The sequence below is a fragment of the Candoia aspera genome, chromosome 3 (assembly GCF_035149785.1).
Source record: "Candoia aspera isolate rCanAsp1 chromosome 3, rCanAsp1.hap2, whole genome shotgun sequence".
Taxonomy (NCBI): Eukaryota; Metazoa; Chordata; class Lepidosauria; order Squamata; family Boidae; genus Candoia; species Candoia aspera.
In genome coordinates this window covers 69,673,497-69,699,953 of record NC_086155.1, presented here as the reverse complement: position 1 = coordinate 69,699,953, position 26,457 = coordinate 69,673,497, and the positions used below count along the sequence as shown (strand labels likewise).

Genomic DNA, 26,457 nt, shown 5'->3' with positions numbered 1-26,457 from the left:
GTATTGTGTGTTGCCTGAAGTTAAAAAAAATGTTTATTTTTTTCTCAGTCATGATCTCTCATGGAACCCAGTTAGGAAAGGCTGGTGTATATGCTATATGAAAAACTTTTAAAATATAGGGTTTTTTAATGCGTTTTAAATTGCTTTTCAAAAGTGCAGTCAATGCCTTTACTAATGCCATTTCCAAAATACAACTTAAGACAAGATGGAATACACACAGCTATATATCCATTCTTCTTTTTCATTTAATGGTATCACGTGCTGACAGACCTGTGTATAAAACATGGAAAAATGAAATCAACGTTTACAATTCTTGCAGAATATGAATAATTTAGAACTAACAGTTGTCATTCAGGATATATTAATTGTAAGTATTTGTTTATCCCACATTTCAAAACATGATACTGTATGTGTGTGTGTGTGTATACACATACATACCATATCCTAACAATTGAGTATTATAGTCAAGACTATAAAGCCATACAGCAAATATTTAGACAGTGTGAAATACCCCATAAGACATTCCTTCAGCATCGGTGTATAACCACTGTTTCTCTCAAATAAAATTACTTGTAGGCAGAAATATTAATAACTTTTTTACAAGATTTCATAGCTAAAATAGTAACATACTTATTATTGGCCTAGTACCAATGAACTATAGAATGAATGAGTGAATGAATGAATGCATTTAATTACCATCATGGAATATGGAGCTATTTCAATAGCAAAAGTGTCAAGTCCTCTATTATTGAAACAGTTTTTACTCTCCTTGTTATTGACGTAAATGACTGGTTTGCTTTCAGACTGTGAAGAGAAAAACATCAAACCATTGGAGCAATATCGATCAGTAAGATTGGCAATTATATGTATTAACAACATATAAAACATTGAGGGAAATAAGGAATAATATAATGCAGCTTTCTCCAACCTGGTGCTAGACATCAGTTCTCTTAATTCTTATCTGACATGGTTGTCTCTTGAAAGTGTCTAACATTGATTATAAAGTAGCAATTTCAACTCTTAAGACCAACTCCACCTTTTTAGTCTATAATTTCTCTCTCTCCCCCCCTTTCTGCTCTTAAAAAAACCCAAAATCTTAAGAAAAAGGAAATAGTTGCAAAATTAATATATCACAATCCATCAAAAGAGCAGAGTTGTTGAGGGACATTTTGGGAAATGAATAACCAAGGACACCCTGAATCTGAAAGGTGAAGCCAAGAATTCTAAAGCCGTAGTTCATGATCCTCAAAGTACTCCATGATTTCCTCAAAACAACTTACACTGCTAAAAGGAAAAGTTTAGCATTTAAACTAAGCATTGCTTGACTCTTCAATTTCTTATAGATCTTCAATTACTAATTAAAATGGAAAAGTAATGGCTTTGAAAAAAAAATGAAAAACTGGAGGATCAAACAGCATATTGGACATACCTCATGAAATCTAATTCATGGCTAATTTCAGCAACTGAAGTGCTTTGCCAATAGCTTCTAAAGACCTATCTTAGTGAACTACTGTAGATTGTGCCCATAGATACCAGAGGCTTCTTCAAACACAAAAGAGAGTTCTGTGTTTAGCAACACATATTTACCAACTTTTGCATTCATGGGATTTTGCTTAGACAGTAATACCCAATTTTCTTCCTCTAATCAGCACTCTTTGCTTCCTTCATGCAGGTCCGCAACTAGGGTCTGTGTCACCTGGGGCAAACATGGATTCCATGCCCATTTTGGCGCTCCCCCAGGACAATGCCCGGGGCACATGCCCCGCTTGCCCCCCCTGCCTTCATGTCATGTGCCAATGTTTACCTCAAGCCACGGATATCAAGGCTCAGAAACTGGAATATCCAAAATCCTGATGGCTTAAATAGGTCTCTATTTGTAAAAAGTGTTCCCACTGTATATATCATAAAGTACCTTGTTTTCAATGACAGAAGTGATCCGATTATTGCTTTTGTATGTGTGAATAATAATATTTTCACTGAGATTGATTGGCTTAGTTTCTCCTTTATTAACCATGCTCATACAAATCAGATTCTTAAGTTGTTCACCAACAGTTTCCAGGCAAACAGGTTTAATTCTAGGTCTGCCCTTTTCTGCATAGATGTGAATAGAAAACGGGCATGCCTATTAAAAATGAGGGAAAAAGTATTTAGTAGATCCATCACATTGCTACTACAGTATTTTGTCTATCATTCTAAATATTATTTACAGATATACTGAATTATCCTTTGAAAGTAAAGAAAGATTTGGTAAAATGTAACTGAAAATGGCTTTTGACTGCCTTGATCTGATGGCCAAAAACTACAATATAGCCAAATTAATATATCTGAAACTCTGAAATACTCCTTTTGTTAGAGGAAGGGTTAGGCGTTAGTTGTCTTCCTTGGTTAGAGATGAAACTGATGACCTAATTCTTTATCACAGTTCTGTGATTGCCCAAATATTAGGTCAGTTCTGAAATGAATCCTCCCTCCCTCCCAATGTTTATTATTTATCATAAATGGATAAAATTTTAAAAAGAGGTGATATATCAGTGGAAAGAAGGCTGAATCTACAGTATAAGACTTCATGCCCTGAGGCTGCTTATCTTTTTTGGCAAAAGGCACTACTGGGCCAAAATCAACAAGCAGAACGGTTTTCCTTTTTTCTCTGGGTCTTCATACTCACTTCCTCTGTTTCAGAGTTGGAGGACTTTCCAGAGCTGATAGGGATTAACAGAAAGTCCTGCTACAAATGAAGTTGGATATAACTCCATGTTGCCATTGGTAATATACGAACTGCTAAGAATTCATATAAAGTCAACAGTACACAAATATAATAGACAAATATAATGATTATCTTTCCTTTATAGACTGCACAAAATACTGATACTTCCCTTTGCATAATGGACATAATGACTTTGGGCATGAATATTGTTGGCAGAGTGCTAGAAAGCATTTGGCCCAGGAGAGATCAGAAAAGTCACACACCAGGCATTTCTATAAAAATAATTTTATTTACAGAAAACAAACATATTTAAAGGCTGTTTGCTGAAAGGAGAGATTTCTCTCAGCTGCATATTCTCTGCAAGCCTACACAGAAGGGAAACTGAAACTAAAACAAGTTCAGGCAAGTTCCTCCCTTAGGCAATGCAACCATTAACACGTGAAAAGGGGACAATTAAATTCAACCTCTTCACCCAGCCAAAAATGATTAGTTACCATAGTAACCTTAATCTGTAGTGGAAAACAATATTAACAAATATTTCATATGACAGATCACAACTCAATTTATGATACAATAATTAATTCAGAAACAAAATTTCAAAGCCTGATTTGCACAATTAAGCTTGTCTGTATAACAGCCTACCTGGATCTAAAAAGAGATTAATTTACAGAAATTCTGAAAGAATATTACAACTGAACATAGATATTTTTCTTGAACAATTAACAGCCATACCCCAGTTAATTCCATTGATTTATTGTAGCCCATAGAGCTCAAAGTCAGCCACAAGCTTCTGAGATCAACGTTTTCACTAACTTCCATATTATTCAAATCCATAAACCCCTTTTTTGTGAGTTCGCTGTTCTTCATATCAACAATTTCTATTTAAAATAGAAAACACAAAGCAGTTATATGTTGAGGAATTACAGCAAAACTACTTAATAGGACAAATGTTGGGATAGAATTCTGTGGCTCTTCCCATTCCTCTATTATTCCTTCTGACCATCACTTTTAAGGCTTTCTTTTCTTACCATTTCATAGCTATGCCAAAATTTAGGGCATGTCTAGGCAGCTGGTTTAACACTCTAGTCTGTGAGGAGCTGGTTTAACACTCTAGTCTGTGAGGAGCTACAAAATATGCCAGTGCAAATTTCCATTAAACAAGCCATTATCTGCATCAGTAATGAGGTGAGCGAGTAGTACTGTTTTAATAATTCACTGCAGGCCAAGTTAAGGTGCAGCATTGCCCTGAGAGTAGGAAAAATATCCACCAATTACTCTCCTTATGGTGTATCCGAGGGAAGGGCTGGGGGAGAACACAGCTTCTGGCAGATGGCTAGAGAAGTGGGTTCAGCCTTTGATAGACCTTGTCTGTTTGGGATGTGCCAGGAAAGTAGGAGAGGCTCTCCCCTCTTGCTTTACCAGGAGGCCCTTACCCCTCCCAGTTTCCCTACACAGCGTATGAGCAGGTCACACAGTAGTTCTGGGGAAAACATGTCCTCTCTCAACCAAGTTCAGCCATGTGACTTGCCCCCACACCACTTGAAGGAGTGCTGGCTGAGCCCATAACCCCAGCATAGTGCCAGTGAGTGGGGGGAGCCAGCATGTCACTCCCATGACCTGCTGACAGACCCCATAGTATTGTGAATATTTTCCCCCAACCCAACAAGGCAAAACAAAATAAAAAGGACTCTGTCTTGTCTTTTACTCAGAAGGAACATTTGAAATGTTTAGGTCTGCTTAGGTTTATGTATTACTATTTTTAGCCTTTTGTTATTTTAACTACAGAAGTATTTGCCACATCTTAAACCACTGTTTCAATCTCATTTGGGCGTATGGAATTACTCACTCTGTTCTTTGCATCACATCACTGGAGATCTACATTTGTGCAGGGCCTTAAAAGCCCTGAAAGTTTGCAGAGCAATATGGACTATCGCTGAATAGTGCTGATGCTCTTCCTTAGTCTTTTGTTGTAATCCTACTGGTACAGTTCATTAATTTCCGTTTGTCTTCTGCACTGTAAAGTTTCTTGCCAACATTCATTAATTCACCTATCTGACATCCACGTGCCAGAGAATCTGTTCTCTGGGTGCTTTTCTTAATTTCTTATTCTGAAGGCCAAATAAAAGTGTTTAAAATGAATTATATCTGCAGATTACCTGTATATGGTTTCATTAAAGAATCAGAAGGCAAACATGGTTTTACAGCTTTATAATTGAGCTATAATATACTTAAGCCATTCTGACAGCATATGGAGCTCTGTTAGCTTATTTTCTCCCATTTAAGGATATGTACTTTAGTGTACAAACTCATGGCGTAATTCCAAAAGAGAATTGATTGACATGATTTTGTTGTTGTTGGATCAAGGCGTGTGTAGCTTTGCATGTGGTCACTTGAATGTTTATAGTGAAATATATCAAGACATATAGAAACATTTATGCAGCCAGATTTATTTTTTAAAAGTTCTTAACAGAATCCTATTTTTTTAAGCAGTTGACCAGTGATCCTTCCATTCAAAAGTCTTTCCTATTTTTCAGTGCTTATAATCACACTGCAGCCTTGTTTGCAAGACCCTTTTCTTTGAAAAAGGAGGATATACAGTATGTGTTCTGGACTAGACCTAAAATTGATGATTTAGAAATAGTTTTTCAAAAAAAATAATAAAAGATAAAGCTGCTCTCAAGTTGACTTAGACTCTTGGTGGCTACATCCATGCACTTTTTTTAGCAGCATAATAGTGGACCCAAAACAGCACAGAATTACTATGGAACAGGCCGTACGTTTCCTCTTCATGACAGGCTTTTTTCCTTTTCATTATGAAAGGATATGCAAGCTGCTGAAACATTTAGACATGACATTAGAAAAGCCCCTCAAATGATGCTGAAAGAAGGATGGGAAACCTATTGGTCACCACTGATAATATCAGGAGCATAAGTCACCTAGTGCCTTCAACATAAACCCATATTCCAAAAAGTACTTCTAAGTGTACAAGGTGTGCAAGCTGGAGAATAACATGTTTTTTCCATGAACAAAATACTGCTTCCTGAACGCTAGGAAAATGAAAAGGAAAGAGTTCCTTAAGGGAAACAAATTTACATCCCCCGCAAAAAAAAACAAAACACGTTTATTGTGCAATAGAACGACCATCTGGAATTGAAGGACAGCTTGTTTTAATTTTGTTATTCTCTAACATAAGCATTTATTAAATACATTTGACAGTAGGCACAAGCAAAATAAAACACAAATGTGGACGTTATTCATTTTCCAAGTATGAAGGTGATTATTGGGGCACCTTGTAAATATAACTCCCTTGGTTCTTGATTTCCAGAGTTAAGATCTGACATAATAACATCCAGATTGAGCAAGTAAAGGTCTTCAAGTATCTAGTTATTGATTTTCAATCTCTACACCCTGAAAATTTCAGTCTTCAAATCCTAAGTTGCAGGCATGAAAAGCTTATAACCCAATAACCAAATAAGCCAGCTGTAAAGGGGTAAACTATGCATTCACAGCAATCCAATAATCCAAAGCCAAACAGCAAGCTTTCTGTTGTATGGTACACAGTGTTTTGTGTGCAAGGATATTATGTGTGCGCGCTAGAGGCAATTTGGTCTACATTTCTGAGCTCTATCCTCTGTCACAAACACACTCTTCCAGTTAAGCTTGGATGTATCTCTGTGAGGCTCTTTTGGTTAAAATTCTGGCTCAAACAAATACACAGGCATGAGTCCTTGGTCCAACTTGTAATAACAGATGCATTGCCTCATTGAAGAGCCAAATTAGGTCTGATCTGGTTCACTGTGGATTTAGCCCCCAATCCATATCTATACTGGGTTTAGAAAAAGCTCAGAGTAAAGTCAAGCAGAAAGACTTAGATCTTAATATGCATAGGAACAGAGCCAATAATGCAAACCTCTGCTTCAGTAAGGCTATGTATCTGTCCCTTACTACTCCCAAGTACATTTATCATATATTCTTCGTCTTTTTTAGAAGGGTGCTTATGCTGTCATGCCTAGATAGCTAGTCCTCAATGGTATTGATGGGAGAGTCAGTAATATTCCCCATGAAGCATATTTATGTACTGTATACGCTCAGATACTGAAACTGAATCAGCTGCCCATGTATTTTTGAATTGTCCATGTATCATTCTTGGAGATTGGAGCTAATCCATCCTCTAATACTAAGCTACTAGGGTTACCTCACAGATAACCTTGTGTTTCCTACTAAATGATCAGTGTTCTTAAGTTTCCAAAAAAGTGGCTAAATTCTATAATATAGCAACTGCTGTAGAAGTCACTGGATCTGAACAAAATCCAGTGACTTCTATCAGCAACTCCTGCAGCACAAAAAAATCCAGTGATGCTTAGCTTCTGTGATGAACAGGGTTTGTTTGTTTTTTTAAGCTTGATGATTTATATTTTAACAGTGTTTTTGTCTACAAACATTCTAAAATAAAATGTAAAGCAAGTGGGAATGGGGAAGCTAGAGAAGAGATGACAGTTCAGGGATTGAAGAAGTTTTCTCTGATATAGTTCTAGAGAAATGCAATCTTACAAGAAAAGGGGAACATAAACTAATGAAAAAACAGAATAAAGACAAGAAAATGAAAATGAAACAACTGCCCTGTACCTTAAGACACTGAGTTACATCACTATGGGACTGAACACTGCATTTCAATTACAAACTAATATGTATAGATATATAAATATGTATATGTAGAGATAGATAAACACGCCAGAGTTGTGTTTGAGGTGCACAGTGGAAAAATGTGCTAAATAAATAAATAAAATAGATATATTCAAATCAATTAACATAAATAGAATTTATTATGTAACTTGTTCCCATGTTACTTCATGTCAGTGTAATATTGACATGAAATAACATGGAAACTGAAACACAACTTTTAGCCATCTGAATTTTACTGTATTTTATTATACTTTACTTTTATTGTATATTTATTATGGTATTTATATTGATACTGGATTTTAAATTCTGTTTTTGTAAATTGTCCAGAGTCCTCCTTTGGGGGGGGAGATGGGTGGCAATAAAATTTGATAAATAAATAAATAAAATAAATATGCTGAGCGTTTATATTTAATATATTTATCCAAATATTAAATATGGCCCAAAGTCTGAAAGATAAATGAGACTGCATTTGTAGTCAGAGAAACAAGACAATTAACTGTATATACATAAGTTCAGTCTGACCTTTACATGCCGCCCAAGCTTCTTCATCACACTTCTCACCACCAGTTCTCATTTCAAAGAAGTTGTATTCTTCAAGGCTGAGAAAGCCATTGCTATCCAAATCAATCATTTCAAATATCTGTGATAAGACTGCTCTGAAAAGTGAAGTAACAAAGCAATTCAGCGTATTTGTTTTCTTTTCCTTTTAATTTGCAGGACTTGTCAGTAGACTTCAAAAGATTTGTTTTAAGAGAAAAATCGTAACATAACTGGAATTACAGGAAAGCATGGCTTGGGAGAACAAAATGAAGTGGGACATGGGCTGAAAGAATTTTGCCAACTCACTGCATAACAAACACTCTCTCCAACAAAGCCCTCCTAAGAGAGGGCTTTATACATGGACTTCACCAGATGGACAACACCGAAAACAGATTGACTACATCCTTTTCAGCCAAAGGTGGCGGACATCTATAGAGTTGGTAAAGACAAGACCTGGAGCTGACTGTAGTTCAGATCACAAACTCCTTATTGCACAATTTAGGATCTGACTAAATAGATTACGGAAGACCCACAGATCAGTTAGATATGAGCTCACTAATATTCCTAAGGAATATGCAGTGGAGGTGAAGAATAGATTTAAGGGACTGGACTTAGTAGATAGGGTCCCGGAAGAACTCTGGACAGAAGTTCGCAACATTGTTCAGGAGGCGGCAACAAAATACATCCCAAAGAAAGAGAAAACCAAGAAGGCAAAATGGCTGTCTGATGAGACACTGGAAGTAGCCCAAGAAAGAAGGAAAGCAAAAGGCAACAGTGATAGGGGGAGATATGCCCAATTAAATGCAAAATTCCAGAGGTTAGCCAGAAGAGATAAGGAATTATTTTTACACAAGTAATGTGCAGAAGTGGAAGAAGACAATAGAATAGGAAGGACAAGAGACCTCTTCCAGAAAATTAGAAACATTGGAGGTAAATTCCAGGCAAAAATGGGTATGATCAAGAACAAAGATGGCAAGGACCTAGCAGAAGAAGAGATCAAGAAAAGGTGGCAAGAATATACGTAAGATCTGTATAGGAAGGATAATAATATCGGGGATAGCTTTGATGGTGTGGTCAGTGAGTTAGAGCCAGACATCCTGAAGAGTGAGGTTGAATGGGCCTTAAGAAGCATTGCTAATAACAAGGCAGCAGGAGACGATGGCATCCCAGCTGAACTGTTCAAAATCTTGCAAGATGATGCTGTCAAGGTAATGCATGCTATATGCCAGCAAATTTGGAAGACACAAGAATGACCATCAGACTGGAAAAAATCAACTTATATCCCCATACCAAAAAGGGGAAACACTAAAGAATGTTCAAACTATCAAACAGTGGCACTTATTTCACATGCCAGTACGGTAATGCTCAAGAGCCTGCAAGGTAGACTCCAGCAATTCATGGAGCGAGAATTGCCAGATGTACAAGCTGGGTTTAGAAAAGGCAGAGGAACTAGGGACCAAATTTTCAATATCTGCTGGATAATGGAAAAAGCCAGGAGTGTCAGAAAAAAATCTATTTCTGTTTTATTGACTATTCTAAAGCCTTTGACTGTGTGGACCATAACAAATTATGGCAAGTTCTTAGTGGTATGGGGATACCAAGTCCTCTTGTCTGCCTCCTGAGGAATCTGTATAACGACCAAATAGCAACGGTAAGAACAGACCACGGAACAATGGACTGGTTTAAGATTGAGAAAGGAGTACGGCAGGGTTGTATACTCTCACCCTACCTATTCAACTTGTACGTAGAACACATCATGCGACATGCTGGGCTTGATAATTCCAAGGCTGGGGTTAAAATCGCTGGAAGAAACATTAACAATCTCAGATATGCAGATGAGACCACTTTGATGGCTGAAAGCGAAGAGGAACTGAGGAGCCTTATGATGAAGGTGAAAGAAGAAAGTGCAAAAGCTGGCTTGCAGCTAAACCTCAAAAAAACCAAGATTATGGCAACCAGCTTGATTGATAACTGGCAAATAGAGGGAGAAAACATAGAGGCAGTGACAGACTTCATATTTCTAGGCACAAAGATTACTGCAGATGCTGACTGCAGTCAGGAAATCAGAAGATGTTTAATCCTTGGGAGGAGAGCAATGACCAATCTCGATAAAATAGTTAAGAGCAGAGACATCACACTGACAACAATGGTCCTCATAGTTAAAGCAATGGTATTCCCTGTAGTTAACATATGGCTGTGAGAGCTGGACCATAGGGAAGTCTGAGTGAAGGGAGATAGATGGTTTTGAACTGTGGTGTTGGAGGAAAATTCTGAGAGTGCCTTGGACTGCCAGAAGATCAAACCAGTCTATACTCCAGGAAATAAAGCCAGACTGCTCACTTGAGGGAATGATATTAAAGGCAAAACTGAAGTACTTTGGCCACATAATAAGAAGACAGGATACCCCTGGAGAAGATGCTGATGCTAGGGAAAGTGGAAGGCAAAAGGAAGAGGGGCCAACCAAGGGCAAGATGGATAGATGATATTCTAGAGGTGATGGATTCAACCTTGGGGGAGCTGGGGGTGGCAACTACCAACAGGAAGCTCTGGCGTGGGCTGGTCCATGAAGTCACGAAGAGTCGGAAGCGACTAGACGAATAAACAACAACAAAACATAGTGTAATGAAGGTAATAGGGCGTATGGTAAACAAGCAATATAATATAAAGAAAACAGCCCAAATACACAATATAAAAAGTATGGCAAGCCCAAATTTTCACAACAGAGTGTTACCTTAACTCTTTGGTAAATGTCAAATTTCCATTTCCATCTCTACATACAAGTTGAACTTCTTTAATTTGCTTTTTCACCTTTCTGAATCTGCAGCCAGTTGTGAAAGGGATTATCCAATAGATACCAGCTTCAAGTTCCCCTCTCCATCCAAAAGCCTAGCCACAGAATAACAGATAAAATGTAAGATGTTCTAAAACGTTACCACCATTATTATTTAACTTCATATGATTTGGGTTCCAAGGTTAGAAACTGACACTGCCATGTGGTCCAGGGATGTGCTTCTTGTAGCCTGCAGAGAAATCCACTTTTACAGACAGGGCAGATGAGTAGCAGCTGGGGAGTGGGGACAGGAGACTCTTCCAGCAGCAATGGGATAACAATTGTTACAGATCTTTTGGCATCGCACTCTTCCCATCTCAAATAACTGTTGTTATCAAAAGTGTGATCTGTCTCCTCTGGGGTGAAGAAGATTCTATCATACATAACATTTTATCCATCATGTGTATATGTGCAGATGTTTATATGCCTGTGCACATGGCCTCCAGGGGTGAAAAGTTTGCTCTTCCTTACTGTTAACTGAAGATTATAAAAAGGAATCAAGATAGTAAAATTGAAACCAGAGAAATGCACTAAAATGAAGATGTTCTTGGGCTTAGAAATGGAAAAAACCCTGGGTTAATTTCTCTCATAGAACTGCTTTACCCTTTATGTAATCACCTGAGTATGCTAACATTAGCTGAAGTAAATAGAGTTTCCGTGGCTTCCAAATATTCTGAGGATATCATAGAATCAAAGCGTTGGAAAGGACCTCAGAGGTCATCTGTCCAATTCCCATACTTGGTGCAGTTTCCTGTCCACAAGGTCTGAAGATCTCCAATGAAGGGGATTACACCATTTCATCAAGCAACCTATTTGGTTGTCTGTTCTCCACATCAGGAAATTCTTTCTAATATCCAACTTGAATCTAATTCCTTGTTATTTTAACTCACTGGTTTTGTTCCTGCCCTCTAGTCCACTTCCTTCTCTCCACGACAACCCTCCAGATATTTGAAAACTGCTATAATACTGTCTTCTCTTCTGCAAATTAAACATACCCAGCTTCTTTATTCCTCAGAGGACTTGATTACCAGTGCCCTCACCATCTTGATAGCCCATGTCTGTGTCATGTTCCCGTTCCGATGTTTATGGTTCCTTGTAACGTTTCACATGTCATATCTGCAGTTGCGTGCCTGCCTGGCCACGCTGGTAAATTTCCTTTGTGCTGACTTGTGATCTTCTGGAATGTATGTTTGGGTTATCTCTGCTGTTCAAGGTTACTTTCTCAGGCCGATTCTAACGGTTGCTAGCATCTGGGGTGGGTGGTTGCTATGCTAGCCTGAGGGGAGGGTTCGCAATGGGAGCAAGGCTTTTTAAGTTTGTATTTGGCGCGCTTTTGCTCATTCTCAGCTTTCTTCGTACTTTGCATACTATTCATTCAATAAATTAGTTTTCTCTAGTAATTACTGGTGAGGCTCCTCTTATTGGAATAGGCAACTGTTACAGTCTGAACTTCTCCAGTTTGTCAATATCTTTTTAGATGAGGTACACAGAATTAGAAATAGTATTCTAAATGGGGCTTGCTGACAATTACGTTTTCATAATCTGCTTAAGGATGATTGTAGATCTCAGATTTGTGATTTTTCAGATCCTTATACTTCCTTTTTTTTCTTCTTCTGAAGATAGGGACAACATCTGCTCCCTTCTAGACTTCTGAGATTATTTCTGTGAGTTTTCAAAGATTACAGTTAATGGTTCTGCAATCAACTCCACTAGTTCCTTCAGTATTTAGAATGTAATTCCTCTGGCCCTAGAGACTTGAATTCATTTAAATTAGTTAAGTATTTCTTCCCTATCCTTGTCTAGTCTGAGCTGCACTTTCCTCCTTCCAATAAAGGCACAATAACAGCTAGTTAGGGCTTAGTTTCTCTTCTAAGAAGAGACAGACATCAAATAAGAATTAAGACACACAGCTTTCTTGCGGCCACCTGTTACCAATTCACTCCTTTCTCTTCTGTATGGATGTACAGCCTTTTTGTCTTTTCTTTTGTTTCTGATACAGTAGAATCTTGGTTAACCAGCACCCATGGGGATTGGTAGATGCCGGATAAATGTAGTTTCCGGTTGCTTGAGGGTTACTATTTCTGCTAGAGGGGCAGAGGAATGGGTTTGGGCTGTGCGCTGTGCCGTGCCGGTCTGGTCCCTTTCTGGTGGGGGTGGGCGGGTTTGGGCTTACCTTTAAAAAGGTGAGTTTGGACTTGCCTTTCTGCTGGAGGGTGGTTGGGTTGGTGCGGTGTGGAGCGCCGGGTTTGGACTTGCCTTTCTGCTGGGAAGGTAACATATCGGTGTGGTGCAGCGTGGTGCGGCGTGCCACGCTTAATTTAAACTTATCTTTCCACTAAAAATTGGTTTTGATTTAAATTTTTATTTAACGTATTATTTCTTCATTTGTTTGCTGGTTGCTTGAGAGTGCCGGTTGCTTGAGTTCCGGTTAACCCGTATATCCAAAAAAAGAAAAGAAAAAGGATTTGTTGTTGTTGCTCCTTTGGATATTTCTTGTAAGCCTTAGCTTACTCTGCACTTTAGCCTTTTTAACCTAATCTCTACAGTTTCTGGCAACTGCTTGATATTCTTCTTTGGTTATATGCCCTTCCTTCTATTTTTTATACATGTCCCTTTTTCTTTTCTGCCCTTTAGAAATTTTTCTGGGTATCCACACTGATCTTTTTAGATGTCTTCAATTTTTCCTAATAGTATGAATTGTCTGAGACTATGCTTTCATTGTGTCACTTTGTAGGATTTCTCATACTCCCTGGATACTCCTCTCCTCCAGAATTTCAAACCACTGGATCAGACATACCTTCTACTTCAGTTAAGCAAAAGCTACTTCTCAGAAATCCAGTATACAAATATGACTCTTCTGTATATTTCTTTCCTTTAATATCATGAAAATGAAAACATGGTCACTTCTTCCCAAGGTCCTTCACATCTTCAACCAATTCTTCCCTGTCAGTAAAGACTGCATTCAGGATAGCAGACCATTGTGCCTTCATCCACCTTCTTACAAATGAAGTTGTCAGCAAGAAAGGACAGGAATTTGTTGAGCATCTGACAAATTGTATTTCCACCAGATGTGTAGCTGAAATCTTCCACTATTACTATCCTCTGAAAATTTGGTCATCTGTCACAGAAAGTCCTCATTCATATCTTCTGCTTGTCCAGGTGGTATATAATAAATTTCCATGACAACAATACCTTTTTGTCTGTTTCCTTTTATTCCTACCAAAACACTCTCAGCAGGACTTCCATCAGCATGAGTGTATCCTGATTTTCTTGCTTCTCTGGGTGGTATGTTTCTACTTGTCTTTGTATTCTATGGTATTTATTTCCATTCTTCGCCCCTCCTGAGGAGCTTTATCTGCCCACTGCAGAACCTTCTCAGTGATCTCGGTATGTTGCAGTATGGAAACTCTCACCTCAACCCCTTTTTTTTTTCACCTCCAGTAAGGACACAGGCTTGCATTTCCAGCAGGTATAGTTGGGGATCTCTTCAGGCAGGAGAACAAACATTGCACGTATGTTGCAGATCACATAAAGCTGTCTTTTCTCCATGCTGTTGGGAGTTCATTGGATCTCCCTGCACAATCTCTCTGCAAAATTCCCATGTGTATGTTCAGGACTCAGTTCCTTGAACTCAGTCCCCTGGCAATGTCCCCTGAATGCTTGGAGGCAATCATATTCTTATTATATTTTTAATAGTTAGTGTGACAATGGACTTTGGGCCACACGAAGTAGCTCTAAATAAGAACATTCGTCTGGATTTCCCAGGCCTAATACTGAATCACACATTTTAAAAAATGCTGAAAACACACACACACACACACAAAACCACCTAAGTTGGTGAGTCCTAGGTAAATTTAAGAATATGAAGATTCTTTGGCAATTGTAATTTAGGAAACTATCACTCCAAATCAGTGTTAAAAAATCCTATACAGTACTTGCAGATTCAAATGTCATAGATTCAGCTTCTTGTAAATTGAAAATCATAAGAGATGTGTATTTTTCTTTAAAGTATGTTCTAAACCAAAATTTATATTCTAGTTGAGAGCTTATTTACACATTCTTATTTGTGTAAGTAAACACTGCATGGTTTTCGGGTTGGGTTGAGAATCTACATAGATCACATATGATTTTATATGGCTTTTACTTTCTGTTTACTCAGACAATATTTTAACAGTACACAATTAATTTAATTATGCTAGAAACAACTTTACGTTTCATTGACTTTACTAGTGATTTAGTCACCTTCCTGAAAGAAACATCATTAACTTACTGAGAGCTTATAAATAAGGATTCTGATTTAGCCTTAATTTAAGACTGGAGAGTACATGATGATGATGATGATGAATGAAGACCAGATATTTTTATCATTATAGGAGACTTTAAAATGTTCCTGACCTTTTTATTTTGTAGCTCAGTAAATCTTACAAACTGTATGTTTTTATCAGTTTCATTTTCTTTGACTACGTACAAAGTTGTGTCCGCTGCTAACCACGTGGTATATTTTCCTAAAGAACAACACAAAACAAGTAAAACCCTATTAATCCCCATCATAAATAAAGAGATAATTTTAATTCACTGTTGTGGCTGAATGCAAAATACATCAATTACATATTTATGTAAATAACAAAATTAACACAGCTGATGTAAGTTTGGATTTGATTTAAATTTCAATCCCCCAGAATGGTGTGTCAAACTGAGTTTTTACTGTACTGCAAATATTTAATGTAAAATATGAAATATATCACATGTATGGCATTTCTCAAAAAAATGACCCCATAAATAACGATTTAGAATGTTTTAAGTGTTAGTTTATCTTGGGTCTTTGCTGTCTATTTCATATACAATTCTATGAAATTATAACAGTATCCATCTGATAAAACCAAATATTATTACCTTCCATTTGGCTAAGCTTTATAGGCTGAATAGTAATACACACTGTAGATTTCTGAGATAAGAAGAATTTATATTTATGACTGACTATCTCTCCATTGTCCTGTATGAAGAAGCATCCTTTGGACTGTGTACATTGCCATTCCTAGAGACAAATCACATAATTGTTATAGAAGAGACTATTTAAAATTTTGGTATGATAGCAGTCTTGCTGGTCAAACCAATTATGTTAGCCTGGTCTATCTGACAAGTGTTAAAATACTAGTGGTTGTGACCCTTTTGCAGATTTACATTCTAAACTGGGTTAACCACATACATAATTTTAACTGGCCTTTGGATAATTGGAAAACCTTTCCCATACTGTAAATATCTTGAACTTATATAGAAGCCTCATCAGTGTCTGCCTCATTTCACAATCAGCCCTTTATTATAAAAAAACAGATTTTAAAAAAGTCTTTTTTCCCCCAGTGTAACCAACAACTCCTATGTTGTCTTGCTTGAAAACACTAAACTGTCTGATTTTTACAGTCAATCCTATATACTTTCAAATACTCTTCATTATTTGGCATCTCCTAGATGTGTAGATTTCTGCTCCTGAATTCTCAGAATAGCAATACTACCTGGGGGATTCTGAGAGTTGATGTTTGTATACATCAGTATTTTTCAAAGTTGGCAACTTTAAGATGTGTGGACTTCAACTCCCAGAATTTCCCAGCCAGCAAGAATCCTCAAGTTTTCTGGATCCAAAGTATAACCCTATATGCCCCTTTCAACCCTATTACTAACTTCTCCAAAGATATATTAAAAGGGGGCCCTCAGTGGTAGCCATTCTTGGTGGCTTCGTGGGAATCCGAACAGCTTCATCCCTCCTAGGCTTCAGGAAAGCTTTGACAACCTACCTGTTGTCTTGCAGAGAAGGAAGGTGCTCTTAGACTGAGAGGTGAGTTTGCTGGCTTGCAGTATTTGTATTTATTGGTGCTTGTTTTTTAATTTTTATGCTCAGATATGTAAGGAGTTTCTTGGAGAACTTTATATGTTTATACTGGTTGCCTAGCCTATGGGAATGGGCAGCATTCAAGCAACATAAATAAATAAATTCTGTCCCCTTGCAAAAGATCACTTCCACAACATCCTACAATCAGAAATGCAGCCTAAGTTGAACAAACCAAACAAATTTCTTATGGTTACCAATTTGATAGTTCACTAGCAAGAGAATGGAAAGCTAGTCCTCATTATTTCTTTACTAGGCTGTTGAAATAGAACCTGTTATTAGCAGTACAAAACTCTATATTTTCACGGACAACATATCATCTTTGAACATACTGGAATTACAGGCTAAATTGTGCAGGGGTTCAAATACCTAAACACACAGAAAAAATATCCTCAGAGAGGATGCTTTAAAATTTTAATATAGAACAAATGTCACTGCCTAGCAATATTCAAGATATAAAGGACTTCAGAGTTCAATAACAAATAGAGAGTTGTTATTTGAAACAAAAATGTAACTCCAGAGAACAATCAGTTCAGTCTTCTAGCTGCAGTTATATTATGTGGTCATAACCATTCTCTCTCCCTTACACAGTGGTCTCAAGATGCACATTTTTAATGCATTTTAACAGTTTCCAACTAATGTTTTTTATTTCTCTAGCTATTATTTTCTGTTGAAAGAAAACTAGTAAAGGTTGAATCAGGAAAGGGAAAACAAATGGAAAAAGATCAATATTAACACTCTACAAATATTGACTTAGCAAAGTGACTTTGTTGCTTTTCTCCCACAGGAGTGGGTATTGAATGAATGACTTATTTAAAAGAAATTACTTGTAAAACTTATTAGTCTAAATAACAGTCAATATTTTCAGGCAACAGTGTATATTTACCAATTAATGTCTTCTGATCTGAGTAGGTTTGAAGATATTTCTTTCCAATTACCTTTCCTATAGATGGTTGTGATATATAATCTTTCAGGCTACTTAAGCATTTAAAGTCCTAATAAATTATTCAATTTTACATTTCTCAAACAGTCATTAACAATTTTATCCAAGAATGCTTTCCTTTATGGAAAGACTTAGGTTGTTCTACCAAACTTTCACACCTGAACAATGTTCCTAAATTACAGGAAGTCAGCAAAACCAACATTATATAAACATGTTTTGCAACCAGGAATCTGTGTGGTCTGTTGCTGCCCTTGACAAGCAGTTAATAAAGCATAAAGTACAAAAGAAGGAAAATGTGTTTATTTAAAATGCAGAGCCTATACCTGGTAAGGAAAGCATGAACCGAGTTAACAACAACAAAACCCCTACCTTTGCCTCATTTGCCTCAATAAGCTTTGAATTTCTGTTGCTCCTGGCATCCATACTAACAGTGGAAGAAACACTTCGTTTGCAACTGGGAGCTGAGGAATATTGCAAGGAATTGTTGTGATCACCTGTAACACAGAGTTGTATTTATATACTATCTGGTCTTTGTTTCTGAATATTCACATTCCTAAAAATGAGAAAATAAGAAAATGCCCTACTATCAGCTGATTTAAGTACAATTTAATTCATCAGCTTTAGTAAAACTGTTTGGCCAGAATTCTGTATATTTATCTACAGCAGGTGGGATTTGCAGTGACTTCATTGAGTATTGGTAATAAACCTCCGTCCTATATCTGCCAAGCAACATTTGTACTCAAACATTACCGAATCCATCTGGTTTGAATTAATAAACATCAGAATCCATATTTTGAAATCAGTGCCATTATATACTACAGGTAGTCCTCGTTTAGCAACCACAATTGGGACCGGCAACTTGGTTGCTTAGCACTGTGGGCGCTACGCGGAAAATCACATGACTGTGACAGGTGTATGACCTTACTTCCCCTTCAATTGTTAAGCGAAGTGGCATGGTCACTAAGCAAAAAAATCACATGACTGTGAATTATGATTTTACTTCCACCTTCTCTATTAACTCGGCTTGTCGCAAGCTGGTTGTAAAGTGCGCGAATGGTGATCATGTGACCATGGGATACTGCAACATTTGTAAACGTGCACCAGTTCCGAAGTACCATAATGGCGATCATGTGACTGCCGGACACTGCAACAGCCATAAATGCAAGGATTGGAATAGAATACTCTCTGAAATCCAAGAAAGTTTTTACCAGTTAATGAATAAGATGTTAACTTGTTATATGACTGGGTATAATGAAGCTTCCTAAGTCCCAATAACATATTTATTGCTTGAATTTATATGATAAAAACAGAGCACTGCTAATATGTTTCCACAGCTTTTTTTGCCTTTTTCTTAACTATAATTATACTATTTAAGCAAAACGTGAAACTTTTATACTACTTTCTTTGCAATTGAGGGAACAAGACTAATTAAAATAAAAGTCATAGCCACTGCTGAAATTTCAGTAGTTTTGAGTCCACTTGATTTCAGAGGAACAGTCAAGTATCTAATTAAACTTATTCCACTACAATCAATGGCACAGTGTTTCCTGCTGTCTGTATCACATCAATATTTGAAGCGAAATCTAGTCAATTTGTCTGGTAATTCAGTGGAGTGATAAACAGATTGTTGATATGCCATATTTTATGTTCAATTGTTCCTTCAACTTTTGAATATAGTGATACGTAAGTCAACTAATATTATACAAAGAAAACCAGAATGACAGATATAACTAAAGTTTTTGAAGTCTAAGGCTGTGGAAATACTGACAAACTATAATTTATGGCATTAATGAAGCCAAAGTTGTTAATGAAATAATGAAGCCATACTGATTCTATTCAAAGTATCATTGGAGAAAAGATATGGATGTCCTCTAGCATGAAGGTTCCCTATTTGAAAATTAAATACCTCTTTCTTGAATTGGACTCTTTTTAGTTTTCTTTTCCTTACTTAGCAATGATTTTGAATTTGATGGTGTCATTTCTGATAAAATTTCAGTCTGACTTCCAAATTGTTGAAGTTTCAATTTACTGTTAACTTCCAGTTTCTCTAGTGCATTCTTGAGACACTGTTCACGGGTTGTCATATACAACTGACAAAACTGTAAACAAACACAGATATACACAGGGGTCTCTCAAGTATTTTAGAAGGAAAATAAATGCAGGCAATACTAAGAAAAAATATAACTAGATGACGAGTATTTTCTCTTAAAGTACAATTTTCATTTTCTCATGAATCCCACTGATGACACTCCAATGACACAGTCAAAAGGAGCCATGAGAAGACCATGCATCTGGGAGAAAGTAAAAAGCGAGTTACCCAAATAGAAGATTTATATTGTCCACTGAACACATCTGTGGATAGCCTGACTTTTTATCTCCTATCATTGATGGAGGAACATTTTCTTTTCTATGGATCTGTATGGGAAGCTTTAATGAACAATGAAGAATGGTTTAGATGAGGTAAAACCCAGGTAAGTTAAACAAATATAAGAAAGATCATATTAAACTGCACTTCCAATTTCTCCCATTCATGACAGTCATGAGAGGGTGTTTTTAACTACTGAACCAAAGTGCAATGAGAATGTGGAGATACTAACTTGGTTTGAGCTTCAAAGAGCATGTCTGCATTTTAGTCTTTTTATATTGACACAACTATATATTTATGCTATGGAGCAAGATTAAATGACTTAGCATAGCTGACAAAAGATTTCCATGTATTGATATCCAAACTGATTTATTTATGAATTCTGACTTATTGTGATCAAGCAGTATATACTTAATTAGTAATTAAAAGCTTATGCTCACTGCTTATTTCTACTGTGCATAACCTATAGTTCCAAGAATGTGAACTTACACAGATCCATAGCTTTATTAATGTGGCTACATACGGGCTCTCTGTCTTCCTTAGCAGGTAGCAACATTCTCAGAATACTTGTGCAGCACTATGCAGTCAAAATGGAGCAAAGACACTAAAATGTGGCAAGGAGACTAAATCAACAGAAGGAAAAACTCTGGCCCTAGCAACGTTGATCTGACCCTCAAGTAAGTGAGTGAATGAGTGCTAGGGGCAAATCATGAGGAATGGGCAATGAACTGGGCAAACACTGAGAAGATACTGCAATCACAAAGGAGACAGTCTGACTGCTTTGGGGAAGTTCTTCTCTAACCAAGTTTCTCAAAGGGGGATTATACTCCAAAGTAGTTAGACTTCACACTAGGAATGTAAAAATAACCTAACAAGTAGTAGCATATCCAGGATAGCATCAAACACAGGACTCAGTAAGTTGACTGCTAGGATAAACAAGAAACATTTATCCAAATAACCCAGTTAATCTACTCATATGTATGAGCAAGATGTAGCGATTTAGTTGCACTTGGGAAACACAGTTTCATAAAGGTAGGAAGGTAACAGATGATCATGGAAGCCGTTTGTTTCTAGAAGGCAATAATACCACCTTTCCCAGAACAAAAGAGACATATTTCTAGGTGATGACAACATGGATAAACTTATCAGTACTTCTATGTTGTCCTGTTCACTGTACCTTGTAATAGTCAAACTTTCCATCCTTGTTCACTTCAGGCAATCTAGAGATTGCATTAAGTTCATCAAGAGACATTTTTTCACCTCTCTACAAAGCAATACCAGTATCAGTCAATAATCGGGAAATAACACTACATAATATATATAAGAAACAAGTCATGTGAAATATATTTGTGGACTATTTGGATTCTTAAAACAATAATCATTCCAACTTAGAATTATAATTACTCAATTGGTCACTTACAGTTTCAAGAATTTTACAAAGTTCACAATGCAAAATATAGCCATCATTATTTCCATCTATTTTTGAGAATGCTTCAAGTAGTTCTGTTTCCTTAATAGGGTTTTCTTGTTTTAAAATGAAACAAAAATCATCAAAATTCAGTGCGGTAGTTTGGGGTGTCCAGTATTTACTAACAGTCTTCTGAGATGGATTTTGTCCAGCTTGCTGAAGGACTGTACAATAAAGCAAAATGTTCACATTTGTTGAAACTGATACTGTACATTTGTGTTATCTATTTGTTTTTTTTCAAAACAATCCAAACTTGTAGAGATTTAAATTTCACTTTCTGGGTTATACCACTACTTTAATTCTACTGTGAACTATTTAAAGCCCATTAGTGCAATACCAGAAACCAGATAAAAACTAGTATTTATGCAATCATTCTTGAATTAACAGTTTTTCGTGCAAAAATTATGTTGACTTATTTTTCTACAATTGCCACATTGCCTTGAGAGTCTCAATTCTGTTTTTGAAATTACAACTGTAGTTCTGCTTTACTGGGTTCAATCCAAGCCTCATATGCAAGTATAACAGGTGACACATCTGTTCATTGCTGATGAAGTGCTTATAAAATAGATTTGTATGGAGGCTCTTGATTCCTAGCAGTTTTATCAACGCACAGCACAACAATATAGTTTAGGGCATATGAAAAAACCTGAATCTGAAACAATTTACAGCACCTATTTACATTTTTAAAATCATATCTAGAAATAGTGATCACAATCTATAAATCTCCTTTAGGCACAGTATTACCTAATGGCACTTTTACCTTTTTTATTTTTTTATTTTTTTTAACAGCAGCCTCCAATGCTAAACGATTAACTGCTTCTGAATTCTGCTGAGTTTCTAGCATAGTTTGTGAGAAGGCTTCGTGTTTGGAAAAAGACCTCTAAAGCCTGACAGCATTTAAATCTACTCTCAACACTTCATTTATTGCGATTAACGATTCTATGGTATTTTTTTGCTATGTGGCTATTTAGTTAGCTTCCTTAGAAGTCTGTTAGCTTCCTTCTTTGATGCAATGTTCATTAAAAAAAACAACTCTGGGGAAAACCCTACTCTCTGGAGAGAGATTGTAAAGTTCTGTTACCTGGATATTATTTGTACTTCCTGGTAACCATACTTGCTATGAAATGCTAACTTGTCTCCAAAGACTACTTTTTAAACAAGGTCTTTTACATTATTCTTTAAATGTACTTGTAAAAAACAGTTGGATACTGGTAAGTGCCTTGAGACGTTTTCACCTAGTTCATAATGTTCTATTTCAGCAAGTAAGTAGATTTCATTTATGTACCTGTATTTGAAGAATTCAGGTTATACATGTTATAAATATTACAAATTATAAAGCAGAATTCATCTTATTTATCAAATACAATACAATCTATCCCATTCTGATAATTTGACTCAGAAGTTTGATACATGCTAACAGATGTTTTTCAAAGTCCCCCACATCTCTAAGAATATAAAAAGCCTGAACTCAATATTGTCTGTCCTAAAGAGACCTTCAGATGGTCATGGCAAATGTTTACCATGTACTCAAAGAACATGTGGACAAAGACGAAAGGGAAAACGTTCACACCATTCATCTTTAATATGCAGATTAGCTAAAGCTAATGCTGATATTTGGCAAGTACTCACTGTAAAAGTCTACAAAAACCCACCATGTAAGGATACTACAGAAGAATTTTGACACTAAAACTACCAATATACTAGATAAATATGCAAAACAATTAAAAAGTATGTGCATTTTATTTATCCCTTGCTCTGCACTGATAGCACTGTCAGTTTCTTGAAAACTCAGCATGTTCTTCTAAATGAGGGGTAGACAACCCATGACCCTTGTACCCCAAAAACCTGTAGGAGTACTGTATGATGCTTTGATTTGTGATTTGCAGTGATTTGTGATTTGCAGCAAATCACTAATTTTGGGCAATTGTTTGTTTGCTTGCTTGTTTTTCAGTTTTTAAATGAAATAAGCCTACAACAAATGTGTTAATCCTGTGGTAGGCTTAATGCATCTATTTTGAGCCAAACTCTCCCCCAAACTCTCATCATTCTTCTGCTCCATAAGTGCTCTATGCACTTATGTGTATAAAGTTTGCTGATGCATAAGAGCTCCTACAAACTGGTGAGGCACTCAAGAATAAGCTTTAGATGAACAGAGCAGGATATGTCTCATAAGCTATTCTCCAGGAAATGTGAATAAAGCAGCAATGCTTTCTGGGTTCTTAAGTTCTCATATTGTTGGACAATAAGAGTTCAATTGCATCCACAAATTCAATTATGGTTCTCTGCATGGGGCAGTTCTTATATCTAGAGCTTGATTGGATGGGAGAAGGGGAAAGTAAACATCATGTGAAAAAGGGTTCTCTCCCTCCTTGGACCTCATTTGCTTATCATAACTAATCCTTCCAGATGCTCTCCGCCTGATATTTCACAATTAAAATCCACCAACATTGTATAATAACCTGCCGAAGGAAGGAAGGAAGGAAGGAAGGAAGGTTGAAAAAGTAATTTGCAATTTTGTGTATCCCTAGATGGACACACACTACACCTCTTCTCCGTGAGCTGCACTGGTTGCCAGTTTACTTCTGGGTCCAATTCAAGGTGCTGGTTTTGACCTTTAAAGCCGTATATGGCATGGGGCCAGGTTATCCGAGGGACTGTGTCTTCCCTATTACATCTATCTACCCATCCCATCAGGTCCAGCAGGAGAGGCATGCTGTGGGTCCCATCCGCGAAAGAGTTCCATCTGATGGGACCTAGTAGGCGAGCTTTTTCTGCTGGGGTACCTGCCCTCTGGAATATCATTCCTCCTGAGGTGAAGTTAGCCCCAACGCTTACGGCCTTCCTTTAAGCTCTCAAAACATGGTTTTTTCAGCAAGCCTGGGTATCTCCTGATAACAGGGATCCTGCACGCTGGTTATACTGTATGTAAACATCTTCCCTCTCGTGGTCTTGTTTTATCCATGTCTATTGTTTTAATGAGTTTGCAAAATGTTTTAATTCTTGGTTTTATTGTACGCTGCCCAGAGTTAATTCAAGGGTGGTGGGCGGCCATATAAAGTTGACAAATAAATGAATAAATGCTAATAAATGCACTATGGCACAAGTTTTTGTGACTATAGTGGATGCATCTAATGAAGTGGACTGGAGTTCACAAAAGCCTACACCATGATGAATATGGTGTTTCTGCAGATGCAAATTATATTTAGTTGTTTATATGTATATTTTGCCTTCTACATGGATTCTATATACACAACTCTATATCCTCGGAATGTAGACATGGATTATAAAACTGTATGTCAAGTGGTCCTCACTTTTGTTATTGATCAGTAAAAACAACACATTTCTTTTCACCTTTCAAGAAGTGAGTATGAATGCCTTGGTCCAGACTCTTCTTTAGAGACAATATACTGTATTCACTAACCATCCATAGCAGACCCCAGGCCCTGCTCTGGCAATATAATTTCCTCCAGGCATTCTTCATTCTTCTATCTTTGTTGTTAACCACACATATTGTCTACATGAATTGACTGAGTGCATATATATTCTCACTGATTGGCTGGTGAATAGTTCATGGAATTTAATCCCACCCTTTTTTCTAAGATACAATTAACATCACCTGAATTCAAGGTTTTAGCAGTGAAAATTAAGGTCATTCAGGTTGCATTAAGAGATCTTCATGAAAAAGATGGGAGGGGAAAGTGCTAAATGGTGGGTTGGAAGCAGGGCTGCAACTAGGGTCTGTGTCACCTGGGGCAAACATGGATTCCGCGCCCATTTTGGCACCCCACCAGCGCTAATTTTGGCGCCCCACCAGTCCGGCACCTGGGGCACATGCCCCGGTTGCCCCGCCCCCAGTTGTGGCCCTGGTTGGAAGTAGCTAAAAGAGGAAGGATCTGGTATTTTGGGATACACAAAGCAGCAGAGTAAGTTGACTTAAATGAAACTGGGGATAAGATAGGATCAGGATCAAGTAAGCAGGGAGTAAAATTGGAGTTGCCGTGCCCTTCCAGTCATGCAGGAAAGCACTAAGATGAAAGGCTCTCTGAAGACTACAACGGAGGTAAGATAAGACACCTGCTGGTTTATCCCAGGGGCAGTGAGCAGGTTGATGATCCAAGATATGCTACTATGATTTAAAAATATGAATCAGTGTCTTCCAGATACATTATAAGAAGAAATGGTAAATTAAGCACTCACATGTTATGCACCACTGAAATTCTAGCAACTTTTTAATGAAATTTAAATTTTAAAAAAAACCACTTACCTAAATACAGCTGTTCTTTTGATTCAATGTTTTCTAAGCTGCTTTTAAAGACAGCCAAATAAGCTGCTCTGCAATTTCTATAAAACATTTTCTCTTCATAACTCTGTGACTTTTTTACTTCAGAACTTTCTGAGAGTGGTATTTGCTCACTGAATGGCAATGTACTGCTCTTCTGACTGCCAGACATCCTGTGAATAATGCAAACATATTTAGAGCCCATTCCTTTTTATTTGGAAGCTTCAATACACATCACCATCTGTCCATCCCCTCTGGTTACGGGAAATAATTGGCACTATACTTCCATTTCTGTAAAAAAACATTTACAAGCATCCATGTATCATATAAAAGTGCAATATTAGTATACTGCTATTAAACCACAGTGGTTCTGGAACAGTTCACAATAATAATATCCAACTCATAGGTCAATTATTCTGTCCACTCAGTGATAAATCCAGATTTCAGGTGTAATTCTAAAACATGTTTCATTAAAGAAAATCACAGCATCAACATACCATGCAAAAATGAAAATCCATGAAATTGGTACCAGATAATGTTCTATAGTGAATTGCTAAGGCCCTGCCTCTTGCTTTGGGGCAATGCACAGGTAGTGTAGTTCCTGCTGCAACCCATTTTCCAGGGGTACCTCAGCTGGCATCATTTCCCTAATCCTGGTGTGTGAGAGATAGGGCTCTCACACACTGTGCTGCCTTTCTGAAGATTAAATGCTCAGTATGCAAAAATTAAATGAATTTCAATTGTGTCAGCTGCTCGCCATGTAG

General features: G+C 37.1%; 1 protein-coding gene across 1 annotated transcript; it reads right to left on the bottom strand.

Annotated features, from left to right (window-relative positions):
* Positions 1-195: 195 nt before the first annotated feature.
* On the bottom strand, positions 196-25,865 carry EFCAB7 (EF-hand calcium binding domain 7). Its single transcript, XM_063298061.1, has 13 exons — positions 25,679-25,865; positions 21,367-21,578; positions 21,124-21,210; positions 19,488-19,680; positions 17,951-18,075; positions 15,651-15,792; positions 15,153-15,262; positions 10,659-10,813; positions 7,910-8,043; positions 3,437-3,582; positions 1,913-2,122; positions 697-804; positions 196-270 (listed from the first exon to the last, which is right to left on the bottom strand). Exons 1-13 carry the CDS (start codon positions 25,863-25,865, stop codon positions 196-198), a joined length of 1,884 nt encoding a protein of 627 aa, XP_063154131.1.
* Between the last annotated feature and the right edge of the window lie 592 nt (positions 25,866-26,457).